General features: G+C 38.9%; 1 protein-coding gene across 2 annotated transcripts; it reads right to left on the bottom strand.

Annotated features, from left to right (window-relative positions):
* Nucleotides 1-1,408: 1,408 nt before the first annotated feature.
* On the bottom strand, nt 1,409-16,950 carry LOC131334685 (protein transport protein SEC31 homolog B-like). 2 transcript variants are annotated; one of them, XM_058369858.1, is made up of 22 exons: nt 16,283-16,950; nt 14,364-14,418; nt 14,139-14,261; nt 13,098-13,194; nt 12,974-13,010; nt 12,761-12,866; nt 12,601-12,658; nt 9,975-10,072; nt 9,762-9,881; nt 9,021-9,063; nt 7,238-7,347; nt 7,040-7,167; nt 6,375-6,933; nt 6,085-6,177; nt 5,337-5,522; nt 5,033-5,246; nt 3,772-3,887; nt 3,472-3,642; nt 2,935-3,060; nt 2,552-2,834; nt 2,006-2,244; nt 1,409-1,890 (listed from the first exon to the last, which is right to left on the bottom strand). In XM_058369858.1, the coding sequence occupies exons 1-22, from the start codon at nt 16,597-16,599 to the stop codon at nt 1,801-1,803; spliced, it is 3,369 nt and encodes a 1,122-aa protein (XP_058225841.1). In that variant the 5' UTR covers nt 16,600-16,950; the 3' UTR covers nt 1,409-1,800. The 2 variants fall into 2 exon arrangements, with proteins under 2 accessions (XP_058225841.1, XP_058225840.1); XM_058369857.1 differs by having other exon boundaries at nt 7,238-7,362; nt 16,283-16,941.
* Between the last annotated feature and the right edge of the window lie 1,071 nt (nt 16,951-18,021).

Raw genomic sequence — 18,021 nt, 5'->3', positions numbered from 1 at the left:
AGGAAAGTGAAAAATGAAAATGAGAAGTATAGAATCACTGAAGACCCAATTGCCAATGAATTAGTGCAATTGATCGAACTTGTGACGCTATTTTGAGCTGCTTGCCTGTGTTGCAATATACCAGAAGTACTGATCTATTGTCAAGTTCTTTATCTATCTCATTAATTTTATTTTTCTGGGGCAATTTTCTTGAAAGTTCCATTTTTATTCAAACGCACATGCTGCAAAATAGGGTATGGAAAATAATTAGCACCCTCATCCACTAAGAACACCTTAACAAATCGATTAGTACAAGAAGTAGAAACCTCAAGTAATAGCGTGAACAAGTGAATTCCATCAGAAAGAAAAATGAGGAATATAATACCAAGATGGACTATTTGGTTGTTCTCGAAGATACCAGTGAAAAGTCTTGTACACCAAAAATCCCAGGTACAATCAATGTTTTATTTGATGTTTTTAAGACAAATGTAAGTTTCTTTTTCTGAGACAAAACAAATGTAATTTGATCAAATTGTTGCGGAAGTCACCATGAAATTGACATTTTGCATGAATGGACTCTACATCATGTCCTACAGATGAGCCTCATCCTAGAAAATAGAAATATAAGCCATGTTGGACCCAACAACATAGACTACTTGGTGAAAATCTCTTAAAAGAGAAGGAAAAAAAATGTCGTATTCACCAAACATCTTAATTACAATTTAAGAGTTTTTTTTTTAATTTTTATCTTTACAATTTAAGAGTTCGACGAGGTATAAAAACATTCCAATCAATGAATAAAAATTTACAATTTAAGAATTCAACCAGGAATAAAAAAATTCCAATCAATGAATAAAAAGCTACAAAAGAGCACATCGAAACCTTGGAAGGTTATTTTCCCCTTCCTGTCACCTAAACTCATCATCTTGAATTATCACCAAACATGGTCAAATCAACAATTTAGAAAGAAAAAAAAATGTTCAAAGGAAAAAAGGGACGGTTCTCATCCGTCTAGTTTCCCCACTTTATGCTCCCATATTAGTTCAGGCCTAAATTCATAGTGAGTGATTGATGGTTATGCGCCCTTTTCTAGTTTCCCCACTTTATGGGCCCTTTTCGAGCCCACTTCAATGCTGGTTCTCCCATTTTAGTTCAGGGCCTTCAGGCCGAAAATCATCGTGAGTGATTTGATTGTTATGGAACGCATTTCATCAAATAAAAAAAACTCTTCGCCGCCATTTTTTTTAATCCACCATCGCCAGAATCGCCACAATTGATTGGACATATTTTATTTAAGACAAATACGTATCTACCACGTGTGTGTGGTTTGCTATCCGACAAATATGAAATTTGGTGCACTTAATGATCAACCCGAGCTCCAATAATGAGAGGTCTGAAAATCAAAGTGGGTCTAGAAAGAGCTCATCAATGGACAAAACTAAACAGGGATTAATCTTATTCAATAGTTCATTACAAGTACAAATCAATGGCTTCCCAAGCACACAAGGGACGAGAAGTTGGAAGCTAATCACCCAAAGCAACTTAATGCATGGACAGTGGACAAAAAAATTATGACTAATTCTTATATCTATTTCTACACACTACAAAATATAACTGTAAACTAATCAGCAAAGACCACGAATGTCCTGAGAACTTCCATCTGTTTACTGCTTTTAAAACACCAAGAAACTAGAACCATAAGCCTGCTGTAACCTAACTGAAAATGCGCGTTCTTGTATATATAAAGGTATCAGAGCTCCAGCAGAGAACCACAAGCGATGAGTTTCAAGCTCCAATTTTGGTGAAATTTACCGTTCCAATTCATCTCACACTTTGCCGAGTCCTGATCATTCGTTTAAGTGTTGCAAGCCAGAAAATGCATTCATCCCAGTCACTAGCGGTAAGTTGCACCTGTGCAAGGCAGGATAAATACAAGGATCAAAACGGGAAGACAAAAGACATAATAGGGGGAAAATGATTTTAATTAAGTTAATTTACGGCAAAGAAATTAAGGTAGGAGTGGTACCTGGATTTGAAGGGCAGTACCGAAATCACCATTGTCCAAAGACTGACAAAGCTGAACAAGCTTTTCAGAGGCATTTTTGGAGATGTCCCCACTGTTAAGCTTGGCAAACAAGGCACCTATTTTCCTTGAGTTTTCCTCGATTTCCCGCTTCTTGCCTGGATTTGCACGTGAACCACCCAGTGCTTCTGATGTCTCATTAAAAAGCCGCGTCAAGGTCATAATGACAGGTCTTTGCTGGGCTGAAGCACATTGTATACAAATGAGCAGAACAACACACACTAGATGAGGAAGTATCTCTGCGGTAATTTTTTTTATTTTCTCCTAAATATAAAGATTTGAAATCATAATTTCCTAAAAATTTCATCCTTTTTTATCATTAAATAGTTTTACCACTTATCCCTATCTGGTTCACAGGTTTGAAAAAAAAAAACGCATCAACATGTTTGAAAGTGCATCATTGCAAATTAAAGGATTGAAACCTGTAAAGCCCCGAGTCTAACTAAAAAATCACGAAACGTAAAACAAAAGGAAAAGAAACACCGTTACCAGGCACATTTGACGTATCAACTGTCTGTACTGTAGGCGGGGGTGAGGCAGGAGTTATGGCTGGTTGAACTTGTGCTGGCTGAGTAGGGCTGGAAGGCTGTGTTGGACCCATGCCAGGTCTTTGGACTCCTGCACTAGTAACCGGCATAAATCCCCTAGATGCTGGGGTTGGAGCCAAAACCTGAGACATCTTATGTCCAGGAACTTGACCTACTTGAGATGGAATAGTGCCAACTGAACCACCAACGTGAGGTCCTGTTTGATAATTGGGGTTGCCGGTTCCCTGAAAAAAATAATTAAAGAGTTAATTTCAGTATATGCAATGCAACATTGAAACGGTTACTAAGGTCGAAGTAAATTTAATCTCACAAAAACAAACATACTGGATACAGCTGAGAACCCAATGTCGGCTGCTGGTATTGCTCCACATTCCTCAACACAGGAGGGGTTGCAGGGATGAAGGGTTTTACTGTAGTCTGAGGGGTTACTGGTGGAGTAGCAATGTTCATCTGATATAAAAATGTATAAACATCTCAACAGAATCAGAGTTTGCAGCATAATTTCGTTGTATTAAATGACAGTTGGAAAGTACATTAACATAAATTGATCGAGGAGAAACAAAATAGGAAGAAGAAATTATTTAAGTGAAACCAAGGAAAAACAGGTTCATGCTATTACAATCGCAAACACCAGAAGTTCTGGCAAACAATCATCAGAGTTGTAAAGCTTCAAAGTTGAGAATTTGATTTCTGTCTACAAGATTTATAGGTAACCCAAAACCTTTAGGTAGCAATAAGCATAATGGAAGAACAGAAATCTTTTAGCAGAGCAAGCTAACAACTACAGAAAACACTATCACGATTCTTTTAGTACAAAAATTATGTACTTCCCTATTGGAATTAAACCCGACTGTTAAATACCTGTTGAACTTGAGGTGCTTGGGATGGCACAAACATTTGAGGCTGTGGTGCTGGCTGATATGGGGCAGGAGCACCATATCCTCTCCCATATGAAGAGCTAAATGACTGTTGGTAATTTTCCCCATAAGGATTTGTTGGAATGTTTTGTTGCTGTTGCGATGGTACTGTTTCCTACAGAATAAAGAAGGGACAAACTACTAAAAGAGTGAAAATATTACTAAAAGCAAAGTAGCACATTCTAAAGTTACACAGTTGCTGAAACACAACTTCTGTGTGTCAAAATGATGAAAGATTAAGCACCTGATAATAATGTTGAGGGGCCTCAACTGCGCCAAAACTTGATGGATCAGCACCGTATGCGTGTCCTGTTTGTGACTGAAAGTTGTCGAAAGCCAGAGACTTGGGTACTTCTTTCTCTGCCACAATAACAACACAAAATCATCAACTGGAAAAGATGTTGCAGCAACGAAGCCCTACCTGGGACTAATAGTAGAAGAGCATATTTCACGACGAAGATTAACGTAGAAAATTCAAGACAAACTATCCATCAAACTACCTATTCTGAAACTAATAAGCTTGAGGTGGCATCATCAATAACCATCTTCTTATCACATAAGAAAGTACCAAATACAGACCTAGAAGTAAAAGTAGGAATCTGCACACAAAAAGATTAGAAAGTAATAACATAAGCTGCTACAACCCATATGCCATTGCAAAGGGGTCAAGCACAGCCAAACTCAGCTGGATATCCACATAAGAACCTGAAACTTCCTTTTGAGGCCCGATTTCACCAGTATCCTCCATGTTCTTTCTTCATATCTTCTATAAAGAAGCCTGTCACTAAGATCTATCTATCTAATCTAATACAATGCATTTGGACAAACGCAACCAGGCTCAGCTGGATATATACCCGAAACTTCCTTTTGCGGCAAAAGTTCACCAGTATTCTCCCCTCTTCTTTCATCATGTCCTCTATACACCAGCTGTAACTAAGATCTATGATCTATCTAACCAAGTGCTCAAGTTCAAGACTAAATCCTAGATCGTATGTTGAAACTCTTCAATGACCAGAATACAAAATTTCAAGTACATTGGAAGACGTAGTAGTTCAGTAATATCAGAATCAACAATAAACAAAACATCACTCTATATCTCTCCTTTACCCACTTTCTTGCTGGGTCTTGTTAAGAGGTGGATCAATCTCAAATAACTGCCTTTTATAGTTCAGAATCTTACCCTACTATGAATTATGAAAACAGCAAAGCTCATAGTTCAATACACCCTTAAACATCTGTTACTCAAGTCTAGCAGATATGCTTCACTTCTAAGAAATGATCGTGATTGCCAAGTTTCCGAAATTCCGTAAAAGATTCTGTCCGTGTAATGTTATATTGCGATCTCCAATATTATTTTGTACTGACTTCAAGGATCACAAGTTAATCCTCATGATACGTATGAAAAAAAAAGCAACATATGTTTTACCCATATGTTACTGTTAATATGGAAATTTAAAATAAAAAAAAGTCCACTTCTGTAGATTTCCTTCTGGCTATAAACATACCGATCTCTGTTGACTGTGTAATCCGATCCCGTAAGATCATAAGCTCGGTAGACAATTCCTCGGTTCCTATCAGTTTCAAGTACCCCATTGCTGTAGTGAAAAGCCCTTGACTTGCTAATATTTCAGCATATTTCTCAACAAGCTTGCACAAAGAAGTACTAAGTTGCTTCTGCTCAGTTGCCAAAGCAAGGACCATAGTCTTTTCCATCAAATCCTGGTGACATAAACAAATACATTCCATCAATGCCTAAACTCGGACACATATTGAAGTACGATTGAAAGGTAGAAACTAGAGCATATTTACTTGAAGAAGGTCAACTTTGGATTTCCCATCAGGCTCTGCTGTCAGACTCCGCGACCAAATTTCGACTGTCTTGTCAATATTTCCAGCACATATATAACAAAGGGTCGCAGCTAGTGTGTTGCCAACAGCTCTGAGCCTAGAAGCAAGTGCATCACAGAGCAAACTCCACTCTTCTCTCTGAGCAAACTGTACATGGATGACAAAATGAAGTAAACAAGATCAAATCAAACAGAAAGTAATGCTATTCTCTTCTTATTCCATCATATGACACTGTGGAGAATTATGTGTTTATATTTTTTCTTTTTCAAAAGCATGATCTATGTATTGGAAAGAACACATGGCCAGCATTGCTTGCTTTCAAAACTTCACTGAGGGACAGTAAAGTCTCTTGTCATACATTCAGCCAAAAAACTCTCTCCGAAAAGCAAGAATTTTGGAAGCACACAAGTGGAAAATACTTGTGCCATAAGAGGGATGTATAAGCAGAAACTGGAAATGAATCATGTCAGTGTTACACTGACAGCAAGAGCAAGCCCCCCAGCCCAAAAAGAAAACCAGATCAACAAACAAGCAAAGAAAGGTAAACAACCGGAATAACACCTAGAACAAAACCAGATACTGTTTAAAATCTGATTCCTCGTGCTTAATACCATCATAAGAGACTTTTAAGACTAAACTCTAGTTGATTTCCGTGACAAAGCATGATCACAAGTGCTACACTTATATCCCTCAGAGTTGAGGAACTTACAGTACAAAGCAGAGCAAGTGTCTCTTTCCAGGATTTCAGGGGCCTGATGTTCACAAGGCTCATGAGATCATTGTTAAACATCGCAGAAACAACCTGATGGTGAAACAAAACATCAGGAGAACCATCAAATTACATCGTAATCAAATAATTTCATAACCACTAAGACAACTCTTTAACAGTTGAATAAAAGAAGAATTACACAGAAGTATGCCCATATCATCACCGATGGGAACTGGGAAGAGATAAATGGCATGATGACTCCAAGGAAAAGAAAACAAAGTTTTGGCTACCTTTAAGTACGGAGAGTGGTTCATCTTGAGGTATTGATCCCGTGTGCTCTCCCACAATGAGGCACCACCGACATGAGCAATAACTAGAGCATCAGCCATTTTATTTGCAGATATACACAGTGCAACTGCTCCTTTGTAATCCCCAACAACCAATGCACGTTGAACTGAATCTTCAAATGACGGGTCAGCACTCTCCTCTAGTCCATCCATTTCTTGTTGCATTTCCTCAACACTGAGAACTGAGTCTTCGACAGTAACATTATCCCCAGAATTGGACACAGGTGTTTCAGCTTTAGGGCTTGGTAGATTGTTAAAGAAATCTTCCCCATTATCAGCCAGGAGGGCTGCAGTTTCTCTATCTACTGCATATCCTCCATTATGTACTACCTTATCTTCAAGACCGATAGCACTTACTTCCTGTGAGAGATCATCTTGCACCGCATCTTTTGCCTCAGTAGGTAGACTAAAACCAAGATGGGTAAGCAGTTTCGTCCTTCCTGTCCCATCATCTTCAAACATAACCTTCAAGAAGCCCCATGTTTCTCTATCATTCTCACACCTGCTCAAATAATCCAGCAGAATCATATATTTTTAAGTAATTTGTCAGTTTAGTATTCGACTGTGAAAAAAGAGAAACAAGTTCACTCCATCGTACTGAAACGTACTCAGACTCCTGAGTTTTTTTATCACATAAAAGCCTCAGTGAAGATCTCTCCCCATTTTGAATGGCAGCTTCAAATTCAGAAGAACGGCTCACCAAACTGTGTTCTGCTGCTAAGTTATGCACATAAACCTGGAACAGAGTGAAAAAATGAGCAAATAAGAATATCAGTAAAAGACCCAGAACTACCAATTAAGCATACCTCTGAAGCTCCACCTGCAGCATCCTTTGAGGAAAAAGAAACAAGTTTGCCTCCAAAACCAAAAGACACCCCTGCTTTACGTTTATACCATTTTGGTGCTCTCAAAGGCGCTGCATAGAATTGTTCTAGAGTGAACACATTGACCACAAATAAATCAGGAGGGGAAGAAAATGTGATAGAACACAGCTAACAGTGTAGGCAGGGGCCGCTCCACCATATCCCGAGGGGGTTCACTTCAAAAAATGCACTAAAAGTTTTTAATTTTTGACATGTAACTTCATTTTTCCTCAATATTGTTGGCACCAAATCGTTCAGTAAATGAATGTACACTTAAATTTGATAGTAAGCAGATAATACAGCTCAACAAAACAAAATAAATTAGGCCCAATAAATTTTCAACCAAATATAAATACTATTATTTTATATAGATCTCTGTATACAAAATAATTCTTTACGTTTTTCTCGCCGCTAAACAAAATTCCTAGAGCCACCCCTGAGCGTAGGGAGAGTGAGGAGATAGTGACTGAAAAACTAAGGATACAATAAGAGCACACAAAATAAGGAAATAGAAACAGGCAATAAAATCACTTCGTTTAACAAATTTTAATGATTTTTGCAAATATAAAATTTCCGTTGATACATCTACCATGTCCCCTCAAAGTCACAGGTAAATGTTCTGAAGAATCTGAACAGATGTCCACCTATCCAAACTGTTTTGATTGGCTCTCTAATTTCAACCTACGGAAAGACAAGTTGCCTGTAGCGCATATTGGTTTCCCATTTTCCCCGACTTATCACTTGGAGTAAAATGCTCTGCTTCTTTTTCATAGCCTATCCATATGTAGGCAACCTCCACCCTTTGTGAAGAGGATGATTATCCTGGCACTGTACTGCAAGTTCAGGTCAAAGGAACGGCTGCTTAACTACCACCTACGAAGCACTGACACACCTAGGAGTCACCATATCCATGTCGGACACGACGGGGACACAAGCGGCGTGTCCATTAAATTTCACAATTTCTTACGGTACGACAAGCCCGAGACACAGGAGGGACACAGTGGGGATGACATGGCGGGGTACTTGTAAGTTGCTTTCCCGAGAGTAATAATTCCTTCAAAAGTATTGGGCCAAAAGTGTATATTAAACATACGTGTGTGTACATATGCATACATAATCAACTGATAACCCATTCAATAGGAGCCCTAAACTGAATATCTGTTAGTTATAGTGTAGGTATGCAAAACTTTAAAATAATTAAAACAATTGTTGCATCCTCCGCCATATCCAAATTCTCTTAGAATTGTTGTGTCATGTGTCATGTGTCATGTGTCATGTGTCATGTGTCATGTGTCATGTGTCTGTGTCTGTGTCTGTGTCTGTGTCTGTGTCTGTGTCTGTGTCGGTGTCCGTGGTACATAGCCTACCACAAACACTACCATATGCAATTTATGTTCAACATATAAACACTGGCCTCCAATTGTAGGAACAAAATAAAAAGTCAATTATACACCAAGAAAGCTGAGCAAAAACCCATATGCAGACCACAGTATTATCACACCATAACCAGTCAAAAACTTCAGAACTGTATGTTATCAAGTTTTAGCATCTCAGAAGTACACTATAAACACTGGCCTCCAATTGTAGGAACCAAATAAAAAGTCAATTATACACCAAGAAAGCTGAGCAAAAACCCAAATGCAGACCACAGTATTATCACACCATAACCAGTCAAAAACTTCAGAAATGTATGTTATAAAGTTTTAGCATCTCAGAAGTACACTACCTGCACCAAAATCACCCTCCCCAACACCAAATCGGCTACAACCCTACAGGAAAATCCATTGAACGTGAATCAGTGACCCAACAACAAAGACATTGTTTCCTTGCCCATCAGACCAGCTCTATAGAAAAGTGTTCTCCAAAGATAAATTGGTAAACCAACACAATCACACACAAGAGATAGATGAAAGGACAGAGGCGAATGCCACCATATTGAATACAATGAGTAAAGCATTAAAGGAGACCATGCAGAAACAGTAGAAAAATATGTTTCCAATCCTATTTCGGGTATGGTACTAGAAAAATCACCCAGATGGAACATGTTCACCTACCTTCACTCTGTCAGCATTAATAAGCATCAGCAGAGACTGATTTCAGGGCTATTCAACCACTAATTAACTTTTATTGGCCAAATGTAATTTTACAGACGTGCCCCGCCAGTTAAGAGTGAAAGGTCCTCTGACGTGCTCATTCATTCAACCACTAAAGGTGTCGTCGCCGAATAATTATTTGCATAAAAAGTGGGGTAAAGAAAGTGCGAGTAAACAAACAGGTTACCCACCAATCTCCTACTATAAGAGCTCAATAAAAGTTCAATTACGGGGTAAATAAAGTATGAGAATGAGCAAACAGGTGAGCAACCAATCTTCATCCTAGTTCCGTTCTTGTTTGCGAATTGCTTTGAAAACGCAACAAAGTCATTTCTTGCATGAAGACACATCAACATAACAGTAAAGGACCTTACCTCGATGTTATAAATCCCGATTTTTCCATCAAACGAAGATGCTGAAATAACCCCAGGTATCTTTGGATACCAGTGTACATCAAAATTCCAGTTGGTTCCAGGTGGCAATTCAGACACAATCTGCAGCAGTAAACGTTACTAAGTATTGTCAGAATGTCAAAGCACAACCAAGTACACTGCAGACACATAACTACCATCAACATCATACTCTACCTCTCCAGAAACAATGTCCCAGCAAATAGTACGATTGTCTTTGGCACAGGTAAGCAAATAGGAGCTGTCAATGGGACACCATGACATCGCAATTACACCTGAGGAAAGATATGCGGGAAACAACAGAGAAACATCAAACTAAATAATTATATAAAAATAGACAAATGTCTCAAAAAAGGGAAGACAGGAGGAGGGCCTTATTGATGACAAGCTACAGATTCCGGCTATTAAACTATACAGAATCCCTACCTTTTCCTCATGGACTACACTCTACAGTGCACATGAATTGTCATTTCAATAAAACTACAAAACATCAAAATCCATAATACTACTGAATAGCTGTTTTACATCTTCCAACTCCAAAAATAAAAAAATAATTAAAACGAAGGGGAAAAAAAATGTGTTGTTTCTCATTTTCTGGTGGACCTCTCCTTGTTTTCTTTTCTGTTAGACAAAAACAACCCACCGCCAAAAGAGAACATACAATTATAACCATGAAATGATTCCAACAGTCAGTTCCACCCCAACGTCGTGTGAGCCAATTGGCATAACAAAAATACAAAGAAAATATTCAATCCAATGATGTCAGTCCCTTCTATCTTCAATCTTATCAATTACATCGAATAGAAAGCTATTCTTTTGGTAGAACAATTTTGCATGAGATCTTCATCTCCTAGCTGTTCATCTATCATTTTTTGGAATTCACGGCGCTTTGGCCTCTAATGGCTCAGAATCTTCTGTTAAACTGTCAACAATAAGTTCTTGATCAACAAATTCATTGGTCATTAGTCTTTTTGAGAAAATACACGAAGGGTCTCCAAAAATCAAAGTTGTCCAAATCGCATTTATCTCAATCAGAATCAGCTGTTGTATCATTTGCTCAATATGCTCAACCATTTGCTATTTCTTCTTTCTCATTTGCTTGAAGTCTTGTGAAAGGACATCAAATTTTGAATATAACTCTAAAGGAAATACTCCCTGTCCCATTTTGTGTTCATTTTCGTTATTCGTGTCATTCTTTAAACACTAATATTTTTCAATCGATTATGTTTTTCATAATTTTGAAAACTTTGTATAATAGACCTAATTAAGAACTATCAAACAAGATCCATCTTGCATATTTTTGGAGATTCATATTGGAAGATATAAGCGATTGAAAACTGACATGAATACCAAAAAAGGACAAAGAAAATGGGACGGAGGGAGTAGAAGACAGAAGATTTTTTGGTTGAGCCGTTGTTTTCTTCCGGCATTCGTGGGGGAACTGGATTAAGTGTCGAATGTGGATTGGGCTTGGGTGTTCTTTTGCTGGGTTTAGCTTAAAAGAAACACTATTTAGGTGATGGTCTGGGAAGCTAATATGTTTACGGGTGGTCTGGCTTGGGCTTGTGATTGTTGCTCTGGCAGTGGCTAAGCAAGTGGGTTGGGCTTGCGGGTTCCCAATATAGGTCATTGACTGGGTTTCCAAGGGCCTGGTTAATGGGAATCTGGGTATAAAGAAATAAGTAGGGTTTAACTGCAGTTGGGTTGGTCAAGCAGCTATGAAGCAAGGATACTCTATTTTGGCCTCCGTATCGCATACGGTACGCGTATCGGTTCCGGATACGTATCCGATACGTTTTTTTTTTTTTAAAGTATCTGGTTTTCAAATTTATTTTTGCCTAATTTCCCCTGACGAGAAAAGACAGAAAGGAAAAGAAGAAAAGAAAAGAAAAGGCAGAAATGAAAAGGGGGAAGAAAGCGATCCATCTGGACCATCTTTGTCGTCTCTCATCTCTCGATCTGGACTGTAAGCTCTCCTCTCTCTCTCTCTCTCTCTCTCTCTCTCTCTCTCTCTCTCTCTCTCTCTCTCTCTCTCTCTCTCTCTCTCTCGTTTGTCTCTTCTCTCTCTTCTCTCATCTTGCTGTGTGCCTGTGTAGCATATACATACATATATATACGCGCGCACGCACACACAACGCTGTATAGATATTAGCTAGTAGCTACTGTTGTCGTCTGATAATTTTATTTTATTTTATAACAGTAAACAGTATATTGAATCCGAATGGATTCTGCTTCCGCTTCTGGTAGTAGCTTTTGACTTTTGATGATGTTAAATGAACTCTCTTTTTTGCTTGGCATGTGAATGGTGAACTTGTGTAATGGATAACTTTAGTCGCCAATGGAATATTATTTTTATATTCAACGTATCCCCAACTTATCGTATCCTACTTTTTGGAAAAATCACGTATCCGTATCATATCGTATCCGTATCTCGTATCCGTGCTACTTAGAGCAGCCCTATAAACCCCGTTACAGTAGTCATCACCCGCAGGACTGCCCTAGGGCTCTCACAGCAATCCAACAATGGGGCGATGCTCACTAGTCGTCAGGAAAATGCTCTGGAACAGAAAAAGAGGATCTATAGTTCGAAGACGGACGATTCTAAGCCGTCGGACGATGGCCAAGCGAGGAAGAAAAAAAGTAGCAATCATTTGTTCGATGTGTGTTTCATAAAGACAAGAAGAAAAACGGAGAGAAAGTCCAACACTAATCACAAAAGAGTATCTATGCCCAACATCTGAACAGTAAAGAGAATATTGTCCAAATTGCAAATTAAAAATGTCAGGTTTGTTGGTTGGCATACCTTTAGTGTGCCCTACAAATTCCCTCACTGGTGAAATTATATTACGCATATCCCAGAGCTGCAAAGAAATTTCAACGTGAATTTCCTTATCAACTATTCTAAGAGTAACGTAAACTAGTCCTACAGCTACAAGTCAAAACAATAAATAAACAGTCATTACTCTCAAAGAAGGTGAACTGTCATCGTCTGAAGCGACAATAAGCTGTGTGGCCACATCTGGATGCCACTGCAAAACAGAGCACCGCCTTCTATTTGAATCTGTAAAACTGCCAATAGGAAAGTTGTCAGTTATTGAAAAGAGAAATCGTCAATCTGATTTCATTATCTCATGGAAAAGCGCCGAACACACATTGAATTATTGAAAGCCACTCACCTAAGTACTGGCTTTTGCTTCTTCAGGTCCCAAACCACTGCCACAACAGAATATATACTTAATCCCAGATGAAAGTGAAGAACTTAGTGATCAATTCAAGATGGTTACATAGTTTGTTTCTCACCGGTTGTCCCATTGTACGAAGTGGATGCTAATATATGTTGAACCTTGCTGTTCCAAGATAGAAATGAAATTTCACCTTGAGTAGCAGATCCACTACCCTGCAGAAAGGTCTCATATACTGTGTTAGCTGTTATAAGTGGAGCCTGTATGCGGAATCGGAAGAAATCCTAACAAATCCCTCCATCCCGTTTTGTTCGGCACCTTCGTATTTTGCGATGTCCATAATAAATTTCCACTTTCAAAACACAAACTTTTAGTTCTCTGTATCTATCACTTACAAATGGTTACCTTTTACAACCAGGGATAAAGGAGCAATGTTGGAAAGTAATCCATTAAATTCACCTCCCGTTAAAAAGTTGAAAATTCCAAAAGGGATTGTGGAACAGAGGGTTTATTCATTTATAAACTGAGACCATCATTTCAAAACTTAGACGCCTTCTATAGTAGAATAAAACAGATACAACAGCGCAAGTAATAGCTATTAACTATTTAAAAATAGAAGCTAAACCACGAAAACAGCAAAAATCGCACGACAGCAAAAAAATTACTGAAACCCTATTTGATATAAGAGTCAGGACCCATCCCTCACACATTCAACGTGACACTGGTAAAGGCTTGGATTCAACGGTTCAACCAGCTATAAGAGCCAAAACAATGCCCTAGAAATAGGAAAATAAAAGAACCACAAAATCATCAACTTCAAAGTTTTATAACTAAACCAACCTAGAAATAGGAAAATAAAAGAACCACAAAATCATCAACTAAAGTGCATGGGTTCACATTACTTATAGAGTGTATCCGAGAACTGTGCCAAATTTCGACTCTTCATTCTTACCTCCCAATGATCAAGGGTTTTCTAGAAAAATATGGCAGTGATAGATAGGAAACTTGAAGCCAATCGTTTCTTTATTAATATGGTACAAAAGCTTGCATCATGATTCGTACATGCAAAAACAAACTCCTACAAATGTTTATTTGGTAAATATTCGAAAAACATGAAGTGTAACTTCATGTGCGATATAACCAGAACATGGTTGCACACCTTAAGAGGAGGAAAATGGGTAGGTTCTGCCGGATGAGCTATATCCCATATACAGATTTCGCCTTCATCGGCTCCAGAAGCAAGATGATTAGGCATAAGAGCATTAAATTCCAAACCCCGAACCTAACAAAATAAAAAATACCACGTGAGAGCAACCAATCATTATATCATCAAATGTCTGAGTTACTAAGTATAAGTCAGAACACGCAGAATGGTCAAACTTACAGGTCCTCTATGCTTTGAAAGTTGTGACAAAAGAGCAGTTTCAGTTGCCTCAGAGCTGAAGGGGAACAAAAGTAGATCAGGTGTGAACAGAAGATTATTTCCTCCAAGAGGAAAAAAAAATCACCTACTGTAATAAGATTGAATATCCATTTCAAATTTTTCCCCAAGAATTAGGCGCCATTAATTAAAAGTTATATAGTCCAAAAGGATTCTGAATTGCAATATCACGCTCCAAGTGGTTTTCTTGATCATGGTAAAACCTTGAGTTGGTTTAACTAAAAACAGACTTTTTTTCTTTTGGAGTTGAAAGAAGTTCATATACAACGACAAAAAGACTTGTCTTTTGGGGAAAGACATTCTTTTAGTGTCTTTTTTCTGATCTTTAGTGAACGATGTGGTGTAAAAATTATACACTAACCTAGCAAAAATTAAGAGAAAACAACCAAAAAGACCGTGCCAAAAAGTTAGCCCAAAGGAGGCCCAAGTCCTAAGTCTTTCTTTCATCTGGCAATCAATATGCCATACACACCTAGGTTGCCAAGAAAACAAAGGATGACAGCACAAACAGAAAGTACAAATCTAAATCCGATTCAAAGATATCCTAATAGAGGCAGCAGCAAAATACATAAGGCAATGGTCGAGAGGTGAACACAAGAGTAAGACTGATAAATTTAGTAAAAATGAGTTTTCTCAATAGACGGAACAGCATATCCAGATCCCTCCAACAAAATAGGTGAAGGAGAAAGAAATCACTATAAACAACACCCTGCACTTAGCAAAGTGCGGATACCAATACCTCTCATCGGTTTTTTTATTGCAACCTTCGAAATAGGTCTAAACTCTAACCAAATGAAAATGCAAGTGGGTAGGATCACATCTAGAGCATCCAGTAGACATTAATAGTTTAATACAATATACATAATTTCCAAAAAATAATAAAAATCATACTTCCATTTTCCTATAAGGCCCTGTTTGACGTTTGCCTGAAAACCAAGATTATAACCTTTCCTGCATTTTGAAACTTTTGAATTTAGGATTAATATCCTCCTAATAAGAGATCAAGCAAAATGCAGGAATATCTGGTGCAGTTAGGTAATAATAATCCCCACAATATTTGTCAGCTTGGATTATTCGCCCTGGTATTCATTGTCCTAAGGATTGTCCTTAAACTAGTAATATAGTCAAATAAAGGAAAACTAGAACAACCTTTAATCGAGTGCCACATATACGAACTCAATCAATCCAGTTCATTTATTTGAAACACATTGAACATTGTTTATGAGCCCAACCATAAAAATGTATGTCCTCAACCAAAATCATCAACCACCGTATAATTCAGTTGTTTCAAGCTAATGCATTGTTCTTCCTAAGTTATCGTTCTGGTATTTTCCTCGGTATTATTCACTTTTCGTAATTTTTTTGTAGCTATCATTCGGCTCAACCAGAGAAGTAAGAAAAACATACTAAAAAATCAAATTTGAAAAAAAATATTCAAATAGTGCGCATACAGTGCCCATTGGAGACCCATAGCGCATTTGTTGGCTTGAGTTAGTTACCAAAGTCAGGCGCATTTGCTCTCCTAACTCAGGGTTTACAGGACATATCCGCATTCCGCACTAATAAGAAACTTGTTTTAAAAATTTACTTTAGTTCGTAAGTTTTTACTTTTTATATCCCTCTCGGTCGATTGTTTCAAACTTTTTTCGCCTTCAGTGAATTGTTTTGCTTTTGATCGTAGTTTTTGGCTTTTCTATAATCCTCACGTCCAGACGAATGATCAATTCAAAAAATATAACGAATAAAAAATCAGAAAGACTAAGAAAAGTACCAAAACAATAATTTAGGAACACGGTGGCCTTAATCACGAACCAAGCTACATAACTCAAATCAGAAAAACACAATTGCGACAAAATCAGTACCGGATTAGAGCAAGAGGATTCCAAATCCCAATGTTCCCGTCGACCATGCCGCCGGCGACGACGCCGAGCGAGTACCCCTCGGATCCCGACGGGGCCTTCCCCCACGACAGCCGGTTGAACCGCTCGGAGCTGACCGACTCGCCTACGACCGGCATCTCGCGATCCTCCGACCGGAAGTCTAGCTCGAAGATCTCGAGGCTCGCCGACGAGCTGAATGAGAGATCCACCGCCCCCGCCATGGTCCCCGCCGCCATGTACGGCGCGTCGGGGGCGAACGCCGCCGACGCCGATCTGTTCACCCCCTTTATGCATGTCATGGTGGAGCCCCGAACTATAGATACAACACAACTGTATGTCTATAAATATAGATGGAAAGATAGATAGATACGGAGAGAGAGAGAGAGAGGGGGGGAGAATGTTGAGTGAGAGTGGAGAGGGATTTAGGGTTGAGGGGAATTCGGAATTGAAGTGAGGTGCGATGGGGAAGGGAAAAACAGATCGGGATAAGTGGTTTCTTTGTGTTGAGAAGATGAGAACTACTGTGAGAGGAGTCGTTTTTTCTCTTGCTCTCTCTCTCTCTCTCTCTCTCTCTCTCTCTGTTTTCTGTGTTTCTCGCTCTTCGATCCTCTCTCTCTCTCTCTCTCTCTCTCCTTCCTTCCTTCTGTTACTTTCTTCTTTCAGTTGTTTTGGTTTCGGTTTTTGTTTTTGGGTGGATTGTGTTGGCGGGTTGGGCTGGTATTGGGATTCATTGCTGGGCGGCCCAATGGGGTTAGGCGGGTTTTCCGTTTGGGCTTATGCAATGTTACCAACTTACCACCGGGTTTATATCACCTTGTTTAGCTCTCATTTTTTAAAGTTATTTTTGATGTTTAGTTCTCATTTTTTAAAGTTATTTTTGATATAATTAATGGAAAGAGATAGAGAGAAAAAGATATTAAAAAATGTGTAGAGAGAAAAGAGTGAAGCTACAGTTTCCGACCGGGAAATCCCGATCGGAATCCCGATGTCCCGCCGGGCCCACTCCGGCCACAGGACGGCTGATCTGAGCCGTCTAAAAATTCTAAAAAAAAATCCGAGTGGGCCTACGCAAGAATCAACGGCATCCGACGTGTTTAGGTGGCCGATCCGAACACACAAATTGTCCTTATGGCTTTCCCTTCCCAAGTGGGATATCTTAGCTCTTTTTAAGTAAGTTAATGAATTTAGTCTATCTTTCGTGGTGATAATTGCCGGGCCTTTTGGGACTGAGACATTCCTGAGTGTTGAGTTTTCCTAAAGTAAGCTGCCACGATACAATCGCAGCATTCTGGATCTAGCCTAAAGGTTTTTTGTGATTGGCGGAGTTTGGCGCTCGTCCAGAAGAGATTTTCAATGTTGGAACTCCAAGATTGGCCTAATTGTGTGTTCGGATCAGCCACCTAAACACGTCGAATGCCGTTGATTCTCGCGTAAGCCCACTTGGATTTTTTTTAAAAATTTTTGGACGGCTCGGATCAGCCGTTCGGTGGCCGAAGTGGGCCCGGTGGGGCGTCGGGATTCCGATCGGGAAAATGGGTCGGGAAGTGTAGACTTTCTGGAGAGAAAAATGAGATGAGATAAGATGAGAATCAAACAAGGTGATTATCTCATGGGTGAGTCTCAAAAAATTATTCAATGCAGGCATTTGTGTGGGATCCCAAGGAAAATTATTCCTTTTAGACTAACTTCTGATTGAAAAGTTAGAAGATTATATCAAGTGC

The sequence above is a fragment of the Rhododendron vialii genome, chromosome 7a (assembly GCF_030253575.1).
Source record: "Rhododendron vialii isolate Sample 1 chromosome 7a, ASM3025357v1".
NCBI classification, from domain to species: domain Eukaryota; kingdom Viridiplantae; phylum Streptophyta; class Magnoliopsida; order Ericales; family Ericaceae; genus Rhododendron; species Rhododendron vialii.
This window is presented reverse-complemented; position numbering and strand designations above follow the sequence as displayed.

Coding starts and splice junctions, on each gene's coding strand:
- LOC131334685 (XM_058369857.1), bottom strand. CDS start 16,599: ATGACATGCATAAAGGGGGTGAACAGATCGGCGTCGGCGGCGTTCGCC. Junction 7,363..9,020: donor GGAGGGTGATTTTGGTGCAG/GTAGTGTACTTC, acceptor TGTTCACTCTAG/AACAATTCTATGCAGCGCCT. Junction 7,168..7,237: donor CTGCAGGTGGAGCTTCAGAG/GTATGCTTAATT, acceptor ACTCTGTTCCAG/GTTTATGTGCATAACTTAGC.